General features: G+C 38.7%; 1 protein-coding gene across 7 annotated transcripts in view; it reads right to left on the bottom strand.

Annotated features, from left to right (window-relative positions):
* The window catches only part of LOC128742127 (restin homolog), a 186,133-nt gene that overhangs the window by 32,383 nt on the left and 133,716 nt on the right, over positions 1-20,034 (bottom strand). For all 7 annotated transcript variants that reach the window (XM_053838350.1, XM_053838351.1, XM_053838354.1 and 4 more), the window contains one exon: positions 1,242-1,352. In XM_053838350.1, the coding sequence (XP_053694325.1) occupies positions 1,242-1,352 (111 nt within the window). The remainder of the gene's footprint in view (positions 1-1,241; positions 1,353-20,034) is intronic.

The following is a 20,034-nucleotide window of genomic DNA, read 5'->3' as shown; positions in this document are numbered from 1 at the left end:
AAAAAAGGGAATTGAAAAGGAGTACGTTCAATTGAAGAAAAAACCTATGTTGTTTCGTGCATTATGGGAATTTCCATCATGATAATAGCTGTACAAGAAACTACGAGATACAGGGGTCCCGACTAAGACCGTGTACATGTTTCTTGATATAAGGGAACCAGCACTTGGGTTTAACTAATGGGGGGAAGGGGGTATCAAAAAAGGGGTCAGGTACAAAGAGGTAAAAATTACGATGAAGTGGCTGGGTGACAAAGAGGATGCGAGTAAGATCGGGCACTCAGCTAGTAATATATTACTATATAAAAAACTTTTAGTTTAATAAATAAATACACACATTTAAATACTTCAGAGTAATTTTAGTTCACTTAATATAACATTAAAAGTTTAACACGCACATGTTATAAGCCTTATCTTTTAATAATACAATTCAAGAAGCTGTTTCAAGTGGTACAGTGGTGTTTCAAGCCAAATCGTTGAAAAAATACATTATTGCTTCAAATAGTTTCCATATTCTATAGCTGAAACCAACGCTAGCTGCAAGAACATTTCTTAACTCGATGCAAAATAAAAGGATGTGTTACTGCTGCATATTCCTTCATTATACCGACAATAGTAAAATAAAGTAATCATCCGATTACGTACATTCTGCAAGTTACAACTCATTTCTTATTTCTTCCTGGGAAAAGTATTTTCATTCTTTTTTTCTTGTTCACTCCATTCTCCAAACCGGAATTACAGATTTATGCTTGTCTTCGCAGTACGAGCTACCGCACACATCGCACAACATTTTTCCCCTGATGCCTCCGTTGTTCGTCCTATTTTCCTCCTCGCTCTTCAAGCCAACAGAACATCATGGAGAATGCAGTGCCGCTCGTGATTTCCATGCCAACCCTGGAATTCTCGTCGCAAATCGGCGATGCGCAAAGCTCTCCTGCGAACCAGGTCCGCCCAGCGTCCGATTTCGTCATTCTCGGCTTCACGCTAAAAAGGAAGAAAGGTGCACTGTAATCAAAGTAATACATGACATTTATGCGGCTGGTTCCGTGCGTGCGTGCTGTCACGCGAAATCGATTATTATCATTCATTCGCCGCGAACGACCAACAGTTATGAAGCAATCAAACCAAAAAGAAAAACGCAACATATTTATAGCAACCCCACGGTATTTGTGCTGGCGGGTGTCATGATGCCCCTGTCGATCGACGACCGACAATAATTGTTGTCATTTCGAATGAATGAATACCTGTTGAACGTGTTTCTGGTACGTGATGGTTTGTTTGGCAACCTCCTCCTGATCGATTTCCCGTTCCCGCATCAGCTGTTCGATGTGGTTCTGCTTTTCCCGGAGAACGTCCTAGCAACGAGAGGGATAAAGAGGATGGTAAGAAGGATGAAGATGGGAAACAAAAAACATTTGTAGTATGTTTTTGATATCGATGTTGGTGTGTCTTTGAATGTCGAAATGTTGTTGACTGTGAGATCTTAAGGTGAGCGTTAAGCGTCCAATGCATGTGACGGATTTGCTCTAGCGTGTACGAGAGATAATAGAGTGACAAATGTCGACAGCACACCCACTGTTACCTACTGTTGTATTTTCTGTAAGTGGAGCCTGCGATGTTTACTGAGTTTTTTGACTAATGCCGTGGTGGATCAGATGAATTTGACGTAATATGTCGCTGATTTGAATGCATTCGGTTCGGTGACAAAATAGAGCTGTTGTCTATTTTAAAAAATGTTATCATACAAAAAATGCCACTGCAGCTGCTCTATCCAAACATTTTTGAGGAAAAGTATATACCGAAATTTAAAAAAAGAAGCAAATTTGAGTTTATGAAAAGGGAGATGAATCTTCTAAATCACTCGTAAAAAGGTTACACTAAAAATATTGCGCTTTGTTGAAGGTAAAATGTAAAAATACAAGAATAAATGGACTAAACGTTTAAATCTGCAATAAAAGTTCCCAAAAATGTACGCCCTTTTGCAAAAACGCGTGTTTTGAGTACTTCGAAAATTGCCTAGAACAATGTACTCTTGTAAAATGCAACTTTCAAAAGTTTGGTATGAAAAATTAGTTAATAAGAAACTTTTAAAGAATATGCTACATAATTTGCACCCGAAGGAGAGAGAAAAGTTTTTTCTTCAGTAAAATTTCTTGCTTTTAAATTTTCTTCAACTTTGCTGAAGAAACCATATGTTTCTATCTACTAAAACAAGCAAAAAAATATATTGACTTTATTCTAATATGAAAGCGACACCTATTCAAGTTTATAGTACTTGACCTACGCTTTAAGCCGAAAAACTGATTCCATATCTCCACTTGCCCCATTTTACTCTACAAGGTTGTGAAGTTAAGAAAAAATATAGCGTGAACATGTGTTATTGCAATAACCTTGTATGGAAAGGCTCTAGAGATTTGCAGTCTTCTGCAAAAACGTGTGTTTGAGAGTGTCGATAATTGCCTAGAACAGTGTATATTTGAAAAAATGCATTCAACTAACAAAACAAACTAATTTTTAAGGAATTTACTCATCATCTGTTTGCGAATTCGAAGACGACATACGATTTTGTAAAGCGGGATGAGTTATAGCAGATGATGCTTGAATTTGGACCTCATTAGTGTGTAGAGAAGATTTTCTCTGTGTGAAGTTATTGAACAAACTTACGTAAGATAAGTTTGTTCTTAGAAAAAGCAGCATTTGGCATCATTCAGGGGCAGAGCAAATGGTAACATAGGAAACTGAAAAATTCGTGTCCAGCCGTACAGAACTGCATGACTTTCTGGCACCCTTCGGACCATTTCGTACGATCAATTTGTAGAATCATTTGTCTGACAACACCAACCAAGTCAATTTTCCAGAGAATCGCTCAATTGCAAATCAGATGTTTACTGTGCAACAGATCCTAGTTAAGTAGTGGGATTTCAAACCGCAGACACGTTACCTGTTTGTGAATTTCCAGACGACGTTCGATTCAGTTAAGCGGAATGAGTTGTGGCAGACGAGGCTTCAACATAGTTTTTCGCAGATGGACTGAACACAAGATTGCCTCCGAAGGTGCAGTGCGAAGAGCAAATATGTAAATACTTATCATGAAGCCTCTCATGCCGCTTGGCTTTGCAACATCGATATCATCGGGATTGACCTTATCTGCGTAGTTAGGGCTCTATGACAGCAGGTAATTCAGCCATTTTGCACAACTAACTAGCTTACTTCCCCGCGTCATTCAAGTTTCCCCCTCATCCAATTAGGGGAAAAGTGTATAATGTGCCCCCCCTAAGAATAAATGGATATATCTCCGTTATACTTCCCCAAATTAACGTTACAACTACGTGTATATGTTGGTACTTAAGCTGACAACCAATTGCAATTGTTTATTTCATTTAGTATTGTGGAATAAACATGCTAGGAATTATTTAATAAAAGCACCTAAATGTTGTGTTTCTCGTATGCGCGGGGTAAAATGCCCCACCTGCGGTATAATATGCCCAATGCGGTAATTTGAGTATTTCTACCAGTGACAGACCAACTCTATTTTGTAGAAAGTAAAACTATTTCCTTTGTTTTGCAAAATATCGTTATTTTATGTAAAATAAACCTAGTTTCGGCCTTCTGGTGCACTTTTTCTTTTCTGCATGGGGCACATTATACGCAGCTGTGGCGTTTTGTACCGGGTAGTTGAATTACCTAGAATTTGGACGTTGGTAATAAATTATTCCCACCACGGTTACTCTACAATACTAATTGAATTAAATAATGGCAATCGACTTCAACTTAGATCTGTTTACATAGTTTTAAAGCCACATTTGCAAGGGGGGCAAATTGCACCACCGCAAGTGGGGCATTTTGGCCTGCTTTTACTTATTTGAAAAAATATTAAATGTTAAAGCAAGTCAAGCGTTTCATACCGTTATTTTTAGCAGGGATGTCATTTTGAAGTTCACTTTACGCAATCGAATCGCAACAACCGGTTATTTACAGATTTTGACAAGAAAATAGCTTATGGAAATGACGCCAAAAGTTACATCGGAAGCTGCTCAAAAACAAATTTATTTTTGTTTTGTTTTTACAGCATTTGACAACTGTCATACTTGCATAGTAGGCTAGTTCCATCAAATACTATGGTTTCTGGGTGGTTTTGCATTTTAATTTCGCTTGTTTAGCGAAAAACGAAGGGGGGGCACATTGGCCACGGGGGGCACGTTATACATAATTCCCCTACATTCAGGTAGCGCTCCCAAATAATCTGTAAACATCCTGTTGTTTTCAGCAACATTTTTAATACAGTTTGAACATCTGGATTCCACATCCTTTCCATCCGTCAAATCGACAGCTCAATATATGATACTAGCATCTTATTGAGAGCTAATCGGATACACTTTTTTGATATGATAATCTAGATTCATTGTAACAGAAATCACCAGAAAGTATGACCAAAACGCCTAAATGCGTCTCTAATGTTAAGTAACTGCAAGAGATGCAACTGCGTTACTGATGCTTCTCTTGAATGCAATCTGGCATAGTTTGAATTTGAGTCTTCGTTAACATTATACAGGAGTCCCCTGAATAAGTCGATGCACAATGGGCAAAAACGAGCTCGTAATTCCAAAAATTAGAAGCCGCTGGTTTGGAATCTTACAAGATACCTATTCTTATGTAAAAAGATGCAGGAAATCGATTGGTGATGGTTTCATCCTGCGCAGACTTCGGGAAGTGATCCATTTTGCTCTATTTTACCCAAAAATCATAATAAAAGCTAATTAAACAGTATGAAAACTTATTTGCCGCCCGTGAAACGAACTCAAATAGTTTCCAAATTTTGTCAAAACATCAGAAGAATCAAGTTCCATCCATTCTAAACTGTGCGAAATGCAAGAATAGTCCATTTTGCCCAAATCACCCTCATATACATAGATAATTAAAGCGATTAAAACTAACTCAAAGGTAAAAACAGTCTTCAAAAAAAATGTGTAGTTTGTCATACTGAATAACTTTGGAGAACAGTTGAAAGCAATAAATTAATTGGATGTGGAGTTATTGAGCAGAATTGAGTTTAAGGGGAACTTTTTAAATAAATCGTTATATCTCGACAAAAGATAGATAGTTACTATATTCAGCAAAGTTGCTCATTTTAGTGTATTCTATAATTTTTCTGAAAAAAAAAAATTTTTTTGGGCGTATTCAAAAAAAAAACAAAGGTTTGTAAAACCTTAATAGATAGAATATAAGATCACCTTGGTAGTTTGAAAAGATGCACTGTATTTTGTTGATAAACTTCTTCAAAGACACCATCGTTGAAAAATTACGATGTTTTTACGCAATAGCAAATGAACGTGTTTTTGTAGATCTAGGAGAGAATCAGGCAAAACGAACCGATTGTGAATTCATCACTGTACTAAATCGATGACACTCAACTCTCGTAATGTCTTTCGAGTAAATTGGTACTATTCGAGGTCTTTGAATTAGTTTTAATCGCTCTAATTAGGTTTTATTATGTATTTAGGGGTGAATTGGGTAAAATGGACTATTCTTGCATTTCGCACAGTATGGAATGGATGGGATTTGATTCTTCTGATGTTTTTACAAAATTTGGAAGCTATTTGAGTTCGTTTCATGGGCGGCAAATAAGTTTTCATACTGTTTAATAAGCTTTTAACGTGATTTTTGGGTAAAATAGGGCAAAATTGACCACTTCCCGAAGTCTGCGCAGGATGAAACCATCACCAATCGATTTCCTGCATTTTTTTACATAAGAATAAGTATCTTGTAAGATTCCAAACCAGCGGCTTCTAATTCTTGGGATTACCAGCTGTAGTTCAGGTGGCAGATGTTTTAGTTTCAACTTTGTCCATAATTGCGTTCTGTCAGGGGCCTTGTCTTCGGTACAGACGGATTAAGGTTCTCATATAATGGATTATTTCCAATCAATTAAGAAGATTGTTGTACCATTTTGAAACTTATTTACTCTTATATTAAACCGCTACTAAGAGAAATGGCTATCTGTCACGATACATTCAAAAATAAGAAATGCTGAATGTCCGAAAATATTTCATAATTCGTTTCGGTATCAACCATACCTTGCCATTAAAATTGTACGTTTATGAACCTTACTGCAGTCGCCGGCCATGGTCTTCCACTGATTCAACATTTTAAATGTTTTCCCCAACTCAACTTTAAAAATCCTTTCGCGGCTCAACTTGTTCTATCCTTTGCCGTGGTTTCCCACCGACTCAACTATTTTCAAGATCAAAACAGATAACAGGAGGTTGGTCCATTCCATAGGAACAAATCCTTCCCCCGAACACACGCGTTGAGAATCGCGGCTAACACGCTGACGGACGAACAACATCACCCGCAGTACCTTGTAAGTCGCAGGGGCCTGTACACTTTCATAGTCTCACCAATAAAACGAGTTAGATCATTCGGTGGTTAAACTATACGGAGGAAGAGGCACAATTTGTGTCTAAAAATAACTCAAACCGCCAGAGTTGGTGGAGTTGTGAAGTACGTCGCACGCTTAATAAGGGAGTTGTGGAGTCTCTCTTTTGTCCAGTCCGATGTGGTTCAAAAGAACATCACAACCGGTGAGTCACAGAGGCCTGGAAGGACGAGTGGGTTCAAATCCGGTTATAATTGTCTCCAATTATAGCTTGCTTCGATCCGCGGATCCTCCAGCTTGGATAAAAGATTGCAGTACACAACTTCTTAAGTGTTGCTTCAATGACCCTTCACGCCTGATCCCAATCTGTTGGATCCTATCGACACTGTGTTTCATTACTTTCTTCTGCCGATCTCTCCGTTAATTGTAAAAAACTACCGTTATAAAAATCAACTATCTTTTCTCTCACCAGTCTAGTAGACACCTCTGACAGCCCTGTAACGTACAACAGGATCCACAAAATGGACATGAATAAATGCTTCATGGTAGCCCAACAACTCCATATCGACCCCTGTAGACTAGCAATTTCAATATGTAAGCAAACCGCATGAAAACAATATTTTTTGTACCAATCAAGATTTGAGCAAGTTTAGAATACACAGCCAAAAAAGAAACAAACCTTCACACCTTGTAGAATACTACTTTAGTTAAGGAGCGTGTCAGCGTTCGTCTTAAAACTGAGTCCAAACTAAATTCCTTTTTTATTACCTTAACAGTCTTTTCCATTATCGCATCGAGCGTGAAATAAAAACTTTAGTTTCAATAATAAACCAGAGGTTCACTTTGGCAGGATCGCCAATGTGAAATCCGCTATTTCAGTCATCTTGGCACGACTAACTAAAATCCAGTTTTTTTTTGTTAGATTATAGTCACTTTAACCAGCTTGGGTCATTCGTGACTTCTGCGGTGTTGGGATTTGAACCCGGGTCCTCGGCGTGAGAGGTGCGTGAATGCTAACCACTACGCCGGGACTGACCCCTAAATCCAGTTTTCGTGGAAAGCTTCCAACGTCTTGTTCCTCCCTCTAATATAGTTACACGTTTCAGGCAACCAAATATTCTGTAACTATCCTGTTGAACACTACAGGGAACCCTTCTAGTATAGTAAAAACCATTGGCCTACCAGGCCCCTTCCAGAATTATGCAGGCCCTCTCCAGAAGCAGTTTCACGGCTTCAAGTCCATAAAGAATTACTGTTCTTTGTATTTTCGAAGGGCAAAATAGGCCCGATTTCCCGCTTAAATGCACTGCTGGATCCCTTTACTAGTATTGTTGTCCGTGGGCACCAGCGATCACAAATTTAATTCATCTGCCACTTATACTTCTTCGCCGTCAACAGTTACTGTCCGCGAGAGGCACGCGGTTGTTTCCTTTGAGTATTTGGTCTTTGACGCATTTGTATTTAGCCCACTCCTTCTAGACTCCGATTTTGTCGGATCACCCCCTCAAGTGCCACGTTGAATAGCATGCAAAATAAGCCGTCACCTTGTCTCAACCCTCGCCGCGTCTCAAATGAACTCGAAAGTGTCCCTTAGATGCACACGAAACACACCACTCGGTCCAATGTAGCTCTGATCAGTTAGGTCAGTTTATTCGGAAAACCGTGTTCGGTCTCAATCGACTATATCGTATGTTGCTTTGAAATCAATAAAGATGTTTTGCGTGGGCATGTTGTACTCCCGACATTTCTGCAAGTTCTGTCCGATGGTACGACACCAGGTAATTGCGCGGACCCGCATGAAGCCCGCCTGGTATTTCCCTACAAAACCCTGTGCTATCGGTGACAGCCGCAGTAACAAGATCATAATCATAAATTTTTTGGAAGACAGCCCCTAGGCCCCCACCAGGGAAATTTCCTAGTTACGCCAATGGTAAAAACATTAGGAAACTTATCATTAACTCTGCCAAACAATCAAACTGGTGGGAGTACCATTGATGTTTGCGTTGAGGTGCGTGCATGAGGTTTCCTTTTATACTTTTTACTTCTTTCAAACCAATTCCGTTCTCTAGAGCCAGGAAGTGCGGAGACTAGTTAAGATTTGCTCATGAACAAGAGGCTTCATGGTCGATAAAGCAGAGCTCAACACTAAAGATCGGCGTATATGGGTGAATGTTTGTTTTCCTTACAACTTTGTATCACCAATCTTGTTCGTAGAACCGGGTAGTGCAACAAGTTATAGTTTGTCCACGGGCAAGAGGTTTCATTACGCACCTCGAGCCAGTACCATTCTGATAACTTACCCTTGGCCCTTGGCAAAAGGCTTCATTGTTGATTAACTGCAGATTTTAGTATGAAGGAAGGATCTATAGGGTCCTGAAAATGATGACCCTATGCTAAAGTCACTCAAAATCGAATGGCCTGCTTCTACTAAGATTTGAACCCACGACCACTCGTTTGTCAAGGTAGACTTGGTAACCTTGTGGCTACAGGGCTCCCTGAAAACAATATGAGCTGATAAGGCGAATCATGATCAGCAGTCCTGCTCACGGAACACAATCTGACATCTTGAGTCAATTAGTCATAGAATTTTATTCTAAAAATTCTGATTGTTCAATAAAATGACGCAATTTGTAAAAACAAGTTATAGATCTACTTTAATCCTGACAAAAAAAACTTATTTTTCCGAATTAGGCAGACGCTGAACGCTAGTTTCTATTCTTCTTCAGTTTGAGTAGAATTTTCACTAGATTAGATTAGATTAGATTAGAAACAAGACTGTCACGCTTTTAGCGACGTGAAACACAATTTTCTTAGAAAAACAATCGCTTGATAGATTTCAAATGGATCTTTTCTGAATGGATTATTATGTAAATCACAAAAAAAATCGTTTAGAGCAGAGCAACACAACACCAATAACTTATTCGTTACTCTCAATTTTATGAAGACATTAATAATGTCTTCGTAATCCCATTTTACCGGAGCAAAAACAACCTTATGGTTCATTGAAATCACCTATTTTTATTTCTTTCATAGCCATTAACTGCAAGAGGATTACGATCTATTACATACCTACTACAGCTACAGTCTACACAAGTCGACACTCGAACATTGCACAAAACTACGGCTTTAAACCAATTTCATTGCCCAATTGGCATAAGCAAACGCATCTGCGAGTTGTTGTGAATCGCAACAAGTTTGACCCATTTCCAAAACGGATTGTGTGTGATGATGGCAAATCGTTCAGTTACGATAACAAAAAGTGAAAACTGTGGTGATCGAAGCGGCCAACATTATTTATGGGATTGATAGTCAAAAAGAGTTTGCTCTAATATTTAGTGGGGCTATCAGAAATACTATACCCCTGTAAGAGCTAACCCAACGAATGATTGAACTCTTAATTCGGACTTGTGCTTAAAAATTTGGACCGTAAAGGAGAGAAGTAATTGTCCAAAAGCGACCAGCTTTGGCAGCACACAACAATGTAAAACTACACCAGTTTTATTGTCACTCTTATTGAGGTTTTATCTAATATTAAAGCCTTGGGTTTATACCACAACCCTTCTTTATCGACCGGCTGTTAGAATACAGGAAAATTACGGGGCCAGTGCAACGATCCTACTTACTCTATCTAGCAGACACCGCCTAGCCGAGATTCGAACATACGACGATTGGCTTATTAGACTCGAAGCTAACTGGGCGGACAATATTATAAGTGTCTTATTTCGTTTATAACCAAGACCTGGCCCCTATGCCTATTATCATCATCATCAGTGAGGACGTTGAGTGCTTCAACCAACGTGGAACTAGAGGCATACGGAGAACCACAAGATCGACCTCGATGACCAAATGGCAGCGGGCGTGGTTTGATTCTACAAAGGGCCGGTGGACACACCGACTTATTCCGGAAGTATCCGGGTGGGTCGACAGGCGCCATGGCGAAGTCAACTTCCACCTGACACAGATTCTGTCAGGGCCTGGTTGTTTTAGACAGTATCTGCACAAGTTCGGGCACGCGGAGTCCCGAGTCCTCCCTGAACTAATACCGATAAGGTGGTGCCCGGGGGGATTCAGGCTGGAGACTCGAGTAGGGTTTTAGTGGGGCTGGGTCCTCACGCCCCATTAGGGGGGTCGGGATACCAAACCCCACTCCCTGAGTTGTCTTCTCAGGTGTCTGAGTACCATATCTTCTAAGGTGCTGAGCAGATTTCCTTACTCGTTAAAAAAAAAGACCTGGCCCCTGACTGGAAGTCATGTTTTCCTAGCGAGAATCGCAGCTCGATTCCTAAATGCTTTACACAAAACTGAAACTAATACATGTGTATCTAAACTACAAATTGTGCGAGCACCACACGAACACTCTGTTATCCTATCCTCTTATTTGCTGTGGGCTCGAAAAAGAAGTTGAAGTTATAAACATAACAATATTCGTGACAAAATTCTGGAAAGATGTCAGTGCCTACTTAAAACCCCAGCGCGGGATAAGTGAAGACGCAAACCAATTATTCCAGATTGTAGGCAAAACAAGCATCAGTGACCTTGTTGCATCAAGCGCTAGAGAACAATTTAAGCGTTTTGGTCATAAATTTCTGCTATCTCCGTTATAGTGAATCAAGATGGTGAATGCCTTCTCAAAGAATAAACAAGATTTTTACAGCAAAAACGAGTTTTTTCGTCAAGGTAGTACATTTGCTTGAATACCACCGATTCGCTCTCAATTAGACGCGAGGCGACGCACGCGGGTTTCTGCCAGTAACTAATAAAACCCAAGCTGTAAGCTCCGGTTCATTCTCCTACAAAGAAAAAAAGCTCCGGGAGCGAAGCAACTAGTTACCGAACAAAACTTACTATGACAAATGCTCTATTTTCAAGCTGTCATCATAAAGTCAATTATTCAAATACTGTGGCCAGTATTTCGGTCTCCTTAACCCATTATGACCCGGGTATACTTAAATTTAGACCAAATGAAATGAAACTGTGTAATCCAGTATATTACGACTCGAATGTGTTGGGGAATTCAAAATCAATTCATGTTTATTTCTTATTGAATTTTGTAATAGATTTTACATACATATACCATTTTACACTTCAGGTAATGATTCGTCACAAAATGTAGACATTTTCATGCATTTTGGAGACTAAGTTTTATTTGCTAACTATTGAAATTCAACAGCAAACAGTAAACGGGTATGAAATTTCACACACTAGGACATAATGGGTTAATATCAACCGGATGTTTTTCTGTATTCCGTACTTTGTTTTTCTTTATGTGTCAGTATTTTTACTCTTTTTCATTCTCCATTTTTAATATTTTGTAAAAACGAATTTCACTCCTAAAGGAGTACTGCAACTAGTTTTGAACTTTCATGGACAAGAGGCAAGAGGGCTACGCAAATTTATTCGAAATGTCGCGTGCGCCATCTAAATCTGGTTTAGAACAGAATGCAATGGCTTGCGAAAAATACGGAAAAAATAAAATTTCCTCCGTCCTGAAAAGTTGGTCTAATGGTTGTTTGTGCCATAACTCAAGCGAGTAATTTGCCCTGGCAAGAAGCTTCACTGCTGTTAATGCAGAATCCAGTACAACGGAGTCATATGGGGGGGCTTGACAATCCATGCTAAAGTCATTGAGATTCGAAACCATGACCACTCGTTTATCAAGCAGATTTTTTATGCTTTCAAGTTATGGTTGAGTAACATTGGGGACAAAATTAACTAACTGGTATGAAATTTCGTCATCGTGATGCCAAATACTCTCCCAACGAACATTTTCACTAACGCTGCCTTCATTTTGAACAAGCCCGAATAAAAATCCCTACGGAGCTCATTCAGCAAGCTCTACTAAGCTGAAAAGTACATCCTTTATAACAACATCGTCCCGAAATCGTGCCTATGGTTAAAATTCACGAATCCGGTGAAAGCCGACCTACCAACCACATTGACTGCTGCAACGGACAAGCAGGCTCAATTAGAAAACAACAGAGCCCCACCAACAAAAAAGTTAACGTGATTTACGGCTGCTAGCATTGAGCATTGTGCACAGGACACCGCATTTTTCGTGCGTACCACCTCGAAACTCAACAGAAGAGAACATAATGCATCCGGCCAACAAAGGACACAATCGTTTGCGTTTTAGGCGCCTCATATTGCTGCGATGAATACATGCAGTGTATACAGTGAGCAGCCTGCCTGTTTGTGAACAAAAACTTCCCCGGAAGCCAGGAAATCTGGTGGTGGTGCTGGTGGGCTGCGTGAAACGGCCGACATTGAAATTTTTCCCGAGGATATATGTTTGCATTTCGGCGAACGGAACGAAACGAAACAGCTGTGACCAGCAGTGGTTTGACTGGCCAGCCAGCCACTGTGTGAATGTGTGACTAAATGGATGCTGTTTTTGAAGCAGATTTTATTCCACTAGAAATAACAAATTTGATCAAGATAGATGGTGCGTGTTAGTTTGCCGAAGCGCTAAACCGAATTGAAGTGAAAATTAGTTTGCTTTTCCGCTAGAGAAAAAGCTGATTAAAATAGAAAAAATGCACAGGAATTTCGGATTTTTACAATTTTATTCTAAAATACGTGAAAGGGACTAAACTAATACAATAGATTGTTTCGTTGAAGATCAATTAAAAAATAATAGTTCAAAATATTGAAGGTTTTCCAAGCTAGAAAATATTTTCAATACAATACTTCATATTATGAAGCTACAATTTTTTACACACACTGACACATGCAAATAGTTAACATCAGATTCAATAAATTGTGCTGAATACTTGACGATTAAGAAAATCGTTTTAAGAATGAATCAGATATCATCTGTCACTAGCTTGCTTAACAGCGTCCATAAAATTCTTATAAAACCCTTTCTTTTAACAGAACTACAATAAGCGCAGCAAAATGCACTGGTTGGGAAGACTTCCTAAAACCGCTTATAAATATCTCCCTTCGTCACGTTAGTCCCAATGATTTGAGTGCACTCGCCCGCACTGGTCACAGGATTTTTCAACACTTCAAATAAAACTACAAGAGCAACACAACAACCCAGAGCTAAGTTTATTGGATAACTGGATTTTCAGAAAGTCTCCGCGATCCACGACCATTCCGTGTCAACTCTCACCAACAACTAAGCACCAAACTGTACGCAACCTTCCCTCGTTGGGACGACAAAAGCAGCAGTTATATCAACGCCCCGGACTCAACGAAGGCGCCACCGAGAACACCGATGGAGCCCAAACGACCTTAAACACCCTCGCCTTCCGCGACACCGATCAATGGACTGAATCTTAACTGAAAATTACCAACTTGGGACATAGCGAGCTAGCTTAGTAATCGATTCCGTGGGATTCACGAACTGGCTGCTTCGCGCCAGTAGTCAACAATTGGCTGGCGGGATCTTCGTTTGCTACACAACAACAAACGACTCCTTTACGTGCCGCACCGTCAAAGAGAGCGCGCCGCGCGGACAGTATCGCATTGATGGGGCCGCCCCCGCACCTCAATAGGTTCGGTATCGTCGAACGAATGCAAATCACTGAACAAGTTCTGGTCCGATCCGACATAGGGTGACCAAAAACCAATTCGAATAGACCATCCAAAGAAACATCTTCCTCCTACGAGTGATAATTTCCATCATAACCAAATCCAAAACACTAAATGACAAAAGTTTTTGGAACGATAAAGTTATCAATAATTGAATCGAGGACCGTCCCTATCCTGCACCTGTGTCACGTAACGGTGGTGACGATGTCACTCGATGTGAAACCCGGTTTTGACGAAGTCAAGATTTGCCTATCGAAGGAAATGCATTGTTCCGCGATTAACTTACGTTTACGTTCTCATACTGTGCCGAAGGCGGTGGATACTTGAAAAGGCAAACATATTGCTTGTGAAAACTTCTCCTAGCTATAGCTAACAGAGTAGCACAGGCAGTGGTTGCTTGTTTGGTGTGTGTTTATGCTAATGAGCGGATAATAACTTCTGTTGCCAACTCACGCGCGGTTTACTCGAAGTTTATGGCGGCGACAATTAAGACGGATCATGGCACAGTAATGAGCGCAAACAGATCTTACCAGCTAAATTGACAGGGTTAGGAGATTCATATGACAAATTGACATTTAAGGGAATTAAAACGACGGTGCGTCGGTGCAATATTGGATTAAATGAGGTAGAAAATGGTTGTAAAAATGATAATGAATTGAAATAGTTGATGTCGATGAACGCAGAAGAATTTACGCAAAAATATTGTTTACCAACTGTTCGTTTTTACCAACCAGCAAAATCATATAAGGGAAAATTAGAGATAATCTCAACAGAGGACATCGAGAAAATGTTTGAGGCGACCGAAAAGTGACGGTACAAAACAGAGGATTAACTTTACTCGGATATTGAAAACCGTTATTTAAAAGTTATTGGTATAATATTGATCCAGATTACAAATCTGGATGCAGTAAAGTAGAACCAATGGTATATTACATACCGTATTAAAAGTTCTGAACAGCGTTACCGAAGAACCAAGCAAGTTTTTCTGGACTTGAATTAGCAGAGATAAAGAGTCCTCTTATAAGTGTAACATAGAATTCCTGAATAAAGAATAACAACTTTCCATACAATTTTAAAAGTCAGCAAATTTAAGTCCGTCCCCATTTGAAACAAAAACACACTTCCAGCATGTACTTCTGATCATATTGACCCTCCAGTGTCTTACTAAGGTTAGGAAAAAGGATTCTAATATCGAAAGAGTCTCCAAATGCTAAATCAAACCCGACATATTTTCTACAGAACAGCTTTATGATACACTTAAGTATTATACTTTTCAATATAATGTAGCACTAATTGGGAGTGGCTGGATTTTCTTGAGGCTCCAGTGAAATTCCAGAGGAGTGAATTAAAAACATAATTACAGCTAAATGTTCTGCTAATTTAGTTTTCCTTATGATCCAATCTACGAAGCTTTATTTTCATTTCAATTAGCCAACAGTTCCAAAATTTGAACCTCTCTGATTTGGATGAAACTTTATCAACGTGTTCGATAGGAGGGAATATGCACCTTCCATGGGTTTTGGCATCATTTTGATTCAAGATTTTAAAAAGTGCGTATTTATTTTCATGTGTGTACGTTCAAGAAGCATTTGAATTTTCAAAGAAAGTGCCCAAAGTTTTTTGCGCACTTTCTCTTGTTCCAAAGATATAACTGCAATCTCTTAATCTATTTTGTTAAAACTCTTCCAAGATAAACAACATACTTTCAACTACTTTAGTCAAAATTTCAGTTATGATTACTCATGCAGTGGAAAGTTACTAACTAATCAGCACAGACTAACAGACGTAACACTGAAGCCTCATTCCATCGTCAATAAAAATGATCATTTCAAATTTTCGCTTAAGCCAAGACTGAAACAACAGTCGCTGCGCGAGAACGCCGCTCGCCTGCGCTGGCGCTGATGTCAGATATTATAGAAGTAAATTTATAGCATTGCTTTTATAGCAACCTACTCTGCGAAGCGCGAAGACTGCACCATGTTTTTTCCAAGTTTTAGGGGTGTCAATGAAACGATGTTTTGTTAGAAAATTTGTTCGAAGTGTTACGTCTGTTAGTCTGTGTAATCAGTGTGTCCAGCTTTTTCGAATAGAGTTTTCAATGTACTCGCAACTCAAAAGCAAAAGGTTGAATCAATAATGTGCATTCGGATAAGTTGCAGAGAGTTCAATGTAGCTATTTTAAATTTCATAGAAAAAGCGGAGCAACTGGAGTAGCATATGGAGCGCGCAATGCATTTCAGATTTCAGTTTTTTTAGGACGATTTGACGCTTCATTTTGCTCCACTGTTCTAATTTTTATATGATTAAGTCAATTTTTTACCTAGTTCGTGTAAATTTAATTTATTTATGCTCATTGTTAATGCCAAACTCCATTTTGAATCAGTTTTGTGTCCATTTGGTTAAATGTAATTTTAATATTTTTATGTTGGTCATGTTTAAATTGGCTTTTTCGTCATTTCTTAGTTTTTTTTTAAATTTTTTTCTTATTTTTTATTGATTTACACTTTTTTGTTTAAAAATGTTTAGTTTACCCCAATGACTAGTATTTTTAAATTTATTCTAAAATTGGACTTATTGTCTGCCATTTGTTTTATAGGTATTTCTATATTTGAAGGAAATTAATTCTTTTTTGAATCAAAACAGCTCATGATACATTTAAGATTTGACCTACATTATTCAAGAACGCTCACTCACGACTGTCGCTTTATGCCTTTTTTCATTCGTCTGGATTTCCTCGTTATTCATTCCTCATCGTTTAGTTTTTCGTCTTTCTTTGTCATGTGTCGACTTTGTAACCTTTTGCTGTTGCCTTCTTGTCGTTTTTTGTTGTCTTTTTTTGTTTTTTTAATATCGGTTTTCGTTATTTTTAATATCTGTCTATCTGATATTTTTACGTCGTTTTTCCGTCTCTTTTCAGCGATTGGTTGTCGTTTTTATCGTCTTTTCCGGCTTTTATGGTTGCTCTTAATGGCGCCCTTTTATCATTTGATTTTTTTTTATATTTTGTCGCTATTTTGGCGTGTGTTTATCAAATTAACTAATGTTTATTTGAGCGTTTTAGTAGAATACCTGAAACGATAAAAAAGAAGAAAAACAAAAGTTATTTATATCCTTTAATTCTATTCTACTACAGTTGTAGAATTAAAGGATATAAATAACTTTTGTTTTTCTTCTTTTTTATCGTGTGTTTATCGTTTTTTCATCGCCTTTTCTGCATCTACTTCCAGTCTTTTCGTGGTTTTTTGTTGTCTTTTTCGAAATTTGTTGTTGTTTTATTTGTTTTATTCTTCAACTTTCTATTCTTCTTTCTAGTCTTTTTGACATTTTTTCATCGTATATTTTATAATTTGGTAATTTTGTCGTTTTTTTGGAAGCCTTTACGGGTTTGGTGTCTTTTTTGTTGCTGTTTTGGCTGCGTCGTCATTTTGTCGTCTGTTTTTGGTCTTGTTGTCATTTTTTATTGTTTACTTTCGACGTCCCGGATTGTTTTTATAGTGTTATAAACAAATGAAAACATAAATGTTGCCTTTTCGTTGTACTTTCGTCGTCTTTCTGCCGTATATTTGTCACTTATTTGGCATGTTTTATCGTTTTTTGGCGCTTTTTAAACAACTTTTTGTCGCGGTTTTGGCGTGTTTTCGTCGTCGTTTCATCGCATTGTTATATTACCTCCCTCGTATTTTTGTCGTCTTTTCCTAAACTTTTCATTATATTTTCACCATTTTTTTTATACAAAAATAAAATTAAAAATTATATCAACTTGAATTCAAATGAAATAAAAATGCAATAAAATTGACACCTGACTGAGACAAATTGGGGTCAGAGTGAATACACTGAGAGAAAAATAGAGATCGAGCCTGGATAGCATCAAAACGACGAACCTGTTTTTGGATCATTGTCAATGCGTACAAACGAAGGTTTCGCGAAGAATCATTGTTTTTTTCTTATTTTAATAAATCTGAAATTTGAATATATTTTGAAGAGTAACATAAAAATTTGTTTGGTGTAATTTTCTCTATGATGCATTGATTTCCTGAGCACAGAGGCGTATGCATACACAAAGCGGCTACTGTGAATCAAATTTCGTGCCTTGACGGTTGCCGCTCAGGAAGAAATAGGGAAACTGACAGGACAGAACAGAATTGGATAACATCAAAATAACGAGGTTGTTTATGTAAATGCTGAGTTATAGGAATCTTGGTAAAGCCTAATCGAATCATGTTTTTCTAATTGTTACTATATTTGTTTTGAATTTTCGTCTCAAATATACACTCAAGCCACTTTTTACGCGAAGAATACGTTCCGCGTAAATCAAAACAGCATAAACTTCAAAATTCGTGTAAAAACCGCGTTGACTACGAAATTCGCGTAAAAACCGCGTAAATTCGAAAATTAGCGTTAACAAAATCTCGTGAATTTTAAACCTGCGCGTAAATATAGACTCATGGAGCACATTCGCGTGAATTTCTAAAATCGCGTAAAAACCGCGTAAATTCCAAAATAAGCGTAAAAAACCGCATAAATTCTGAAACTCACGTGAAAAATCCGCTTGAATTCCGAAATTAACTGATTAACCAAGATAGATTTCGAACATCACATTTCATACAAGAAGTCGAATAGTATTTAATAGTAGAAAACTTTAATTGCTCGGTAAAGGAGAGGATCTAAGAGCATACGGTAGGAGATGTAAAATTATTGTGTTTACTTTTCGACTAGATGTCGTCTAAACACGAGTTCCAGTCAAGGTGGAAACATTGTAGGTATTTTTTTGAGCATTGATTAATTAGTGCCAGTTTACAATCCAGCATTTATTTAAACAATTCAAAAAGCTTTGCGGACAAGAAATGGCAAAAATCTGTACAATATATCACAGTCAAATATTACATTTTGAAAACGAAGTCACATTCAACTGTAAATAGTGGAATCTCGAGGAGGCACATTGTAGAGGATCTTTGTTAAAAGCACCTCCTCGAAAAAGTTCTTTCAAATTCACTACCCGCATTGCATGTGACAAGTAATACTCCGTCTCAGTATCATCATTTACCAACCAGAACAAGGGCGATGTTCGGGACAAAAAGTGACACTTCTAGGCTTAGCCGCCATTCGAATGAATTGACTAACGTGGGTTAGAGGTTGAGGAAATTATCATCCGTCATCTTTTGTGATCCCAGGTTGTGAGAGAGCGAAAAATGACAAGGCAGTATATCTCTTTTGTTATTGATGCAAACACTTGTCGGTTCGCTATATATGTATGACTTAATATTCCATCTATTTTGTGCCCTCGAATGCCGGAGTAAGATAAACATTCATCTACCGGTTGGATCATCTATGTTAGTGATCCAAATTCTTCCAGCATCCGGTAAAAGTTTCATCTTTTTTCTCCGTGATTAATAATACTGTAGCACTGTAGCAAAAAACATCAGCTCTAGGAGGAGCCGCAAAGCGAAATTCATTTCCCACTTGGTAGTAAATGTTGACCAGCTCATTAATTATTTATCATCCGTGAAGCTGAGCATATGTACACTGGATGTCACCACACGGACAGGTCCATAGAAATTACCTTTATTTTGTTTAGACCGAGCGCGCCACCGCACCGGGTTTGGATAACGTGGCAGTCAGTCCTTAGGGCGTCATTGACTGTGTGATGCGACCAGAAGCGCGCTGAACTGCGAATAAATAGTTTGAATTCTCCTCGCCTTCCTCGTCGACGAACTTCTACCATTCTCTGACCGTGTATGATTCAAACCAGCAGCCAGCGCTTGGGTCGGGACAAGTTACCGTACAAGGCGATGCCCTGCTCACCGTAATCGGAAAAGTACAGTGAGCGCGCACCCAAGCATTTAGGTACCCGACAGCGTGTTCGAGAGGTACGTTCCAAGAATGGAGCCCCAGTGGCAGTGTGTGGAGAGCACTGGAAAATTTACATTCGGAGGACATCCTGTTCGACGCTATTTTTTCTCCAACTATCCTCACTGGCTAAAGTGATGTGCGGCTGTGGAACAAAGTAGCACCCGGGCGACGAGGTGTAGATGTGCCAAATGGAACACACCGTAGCATATGATGGGTGATTTGCCCTCTCGAGTCGGTCGAATACGAATATGCAAAGGTTCGCCAGTAACGTCATA

This window comes from Sabethes cyaneus, chromosome 3 (genome assembly GCF_943734655.1).
Source record: "Sabethes cyaneus chromosome 3, idSabCyanKW18_F2, whole genome shotgun sequence".
Taxonomy (NCBI): Eukaryota; Metazoa; Arthropoda; class Insecta; order Diptera; family Culicidae; genus Sabethes; species Sabethes cyaneus.
Note: the sequence above shows the minus strand (reverse complement) of the source record. Positions and strands in the feature narration are given on the sequence as shown.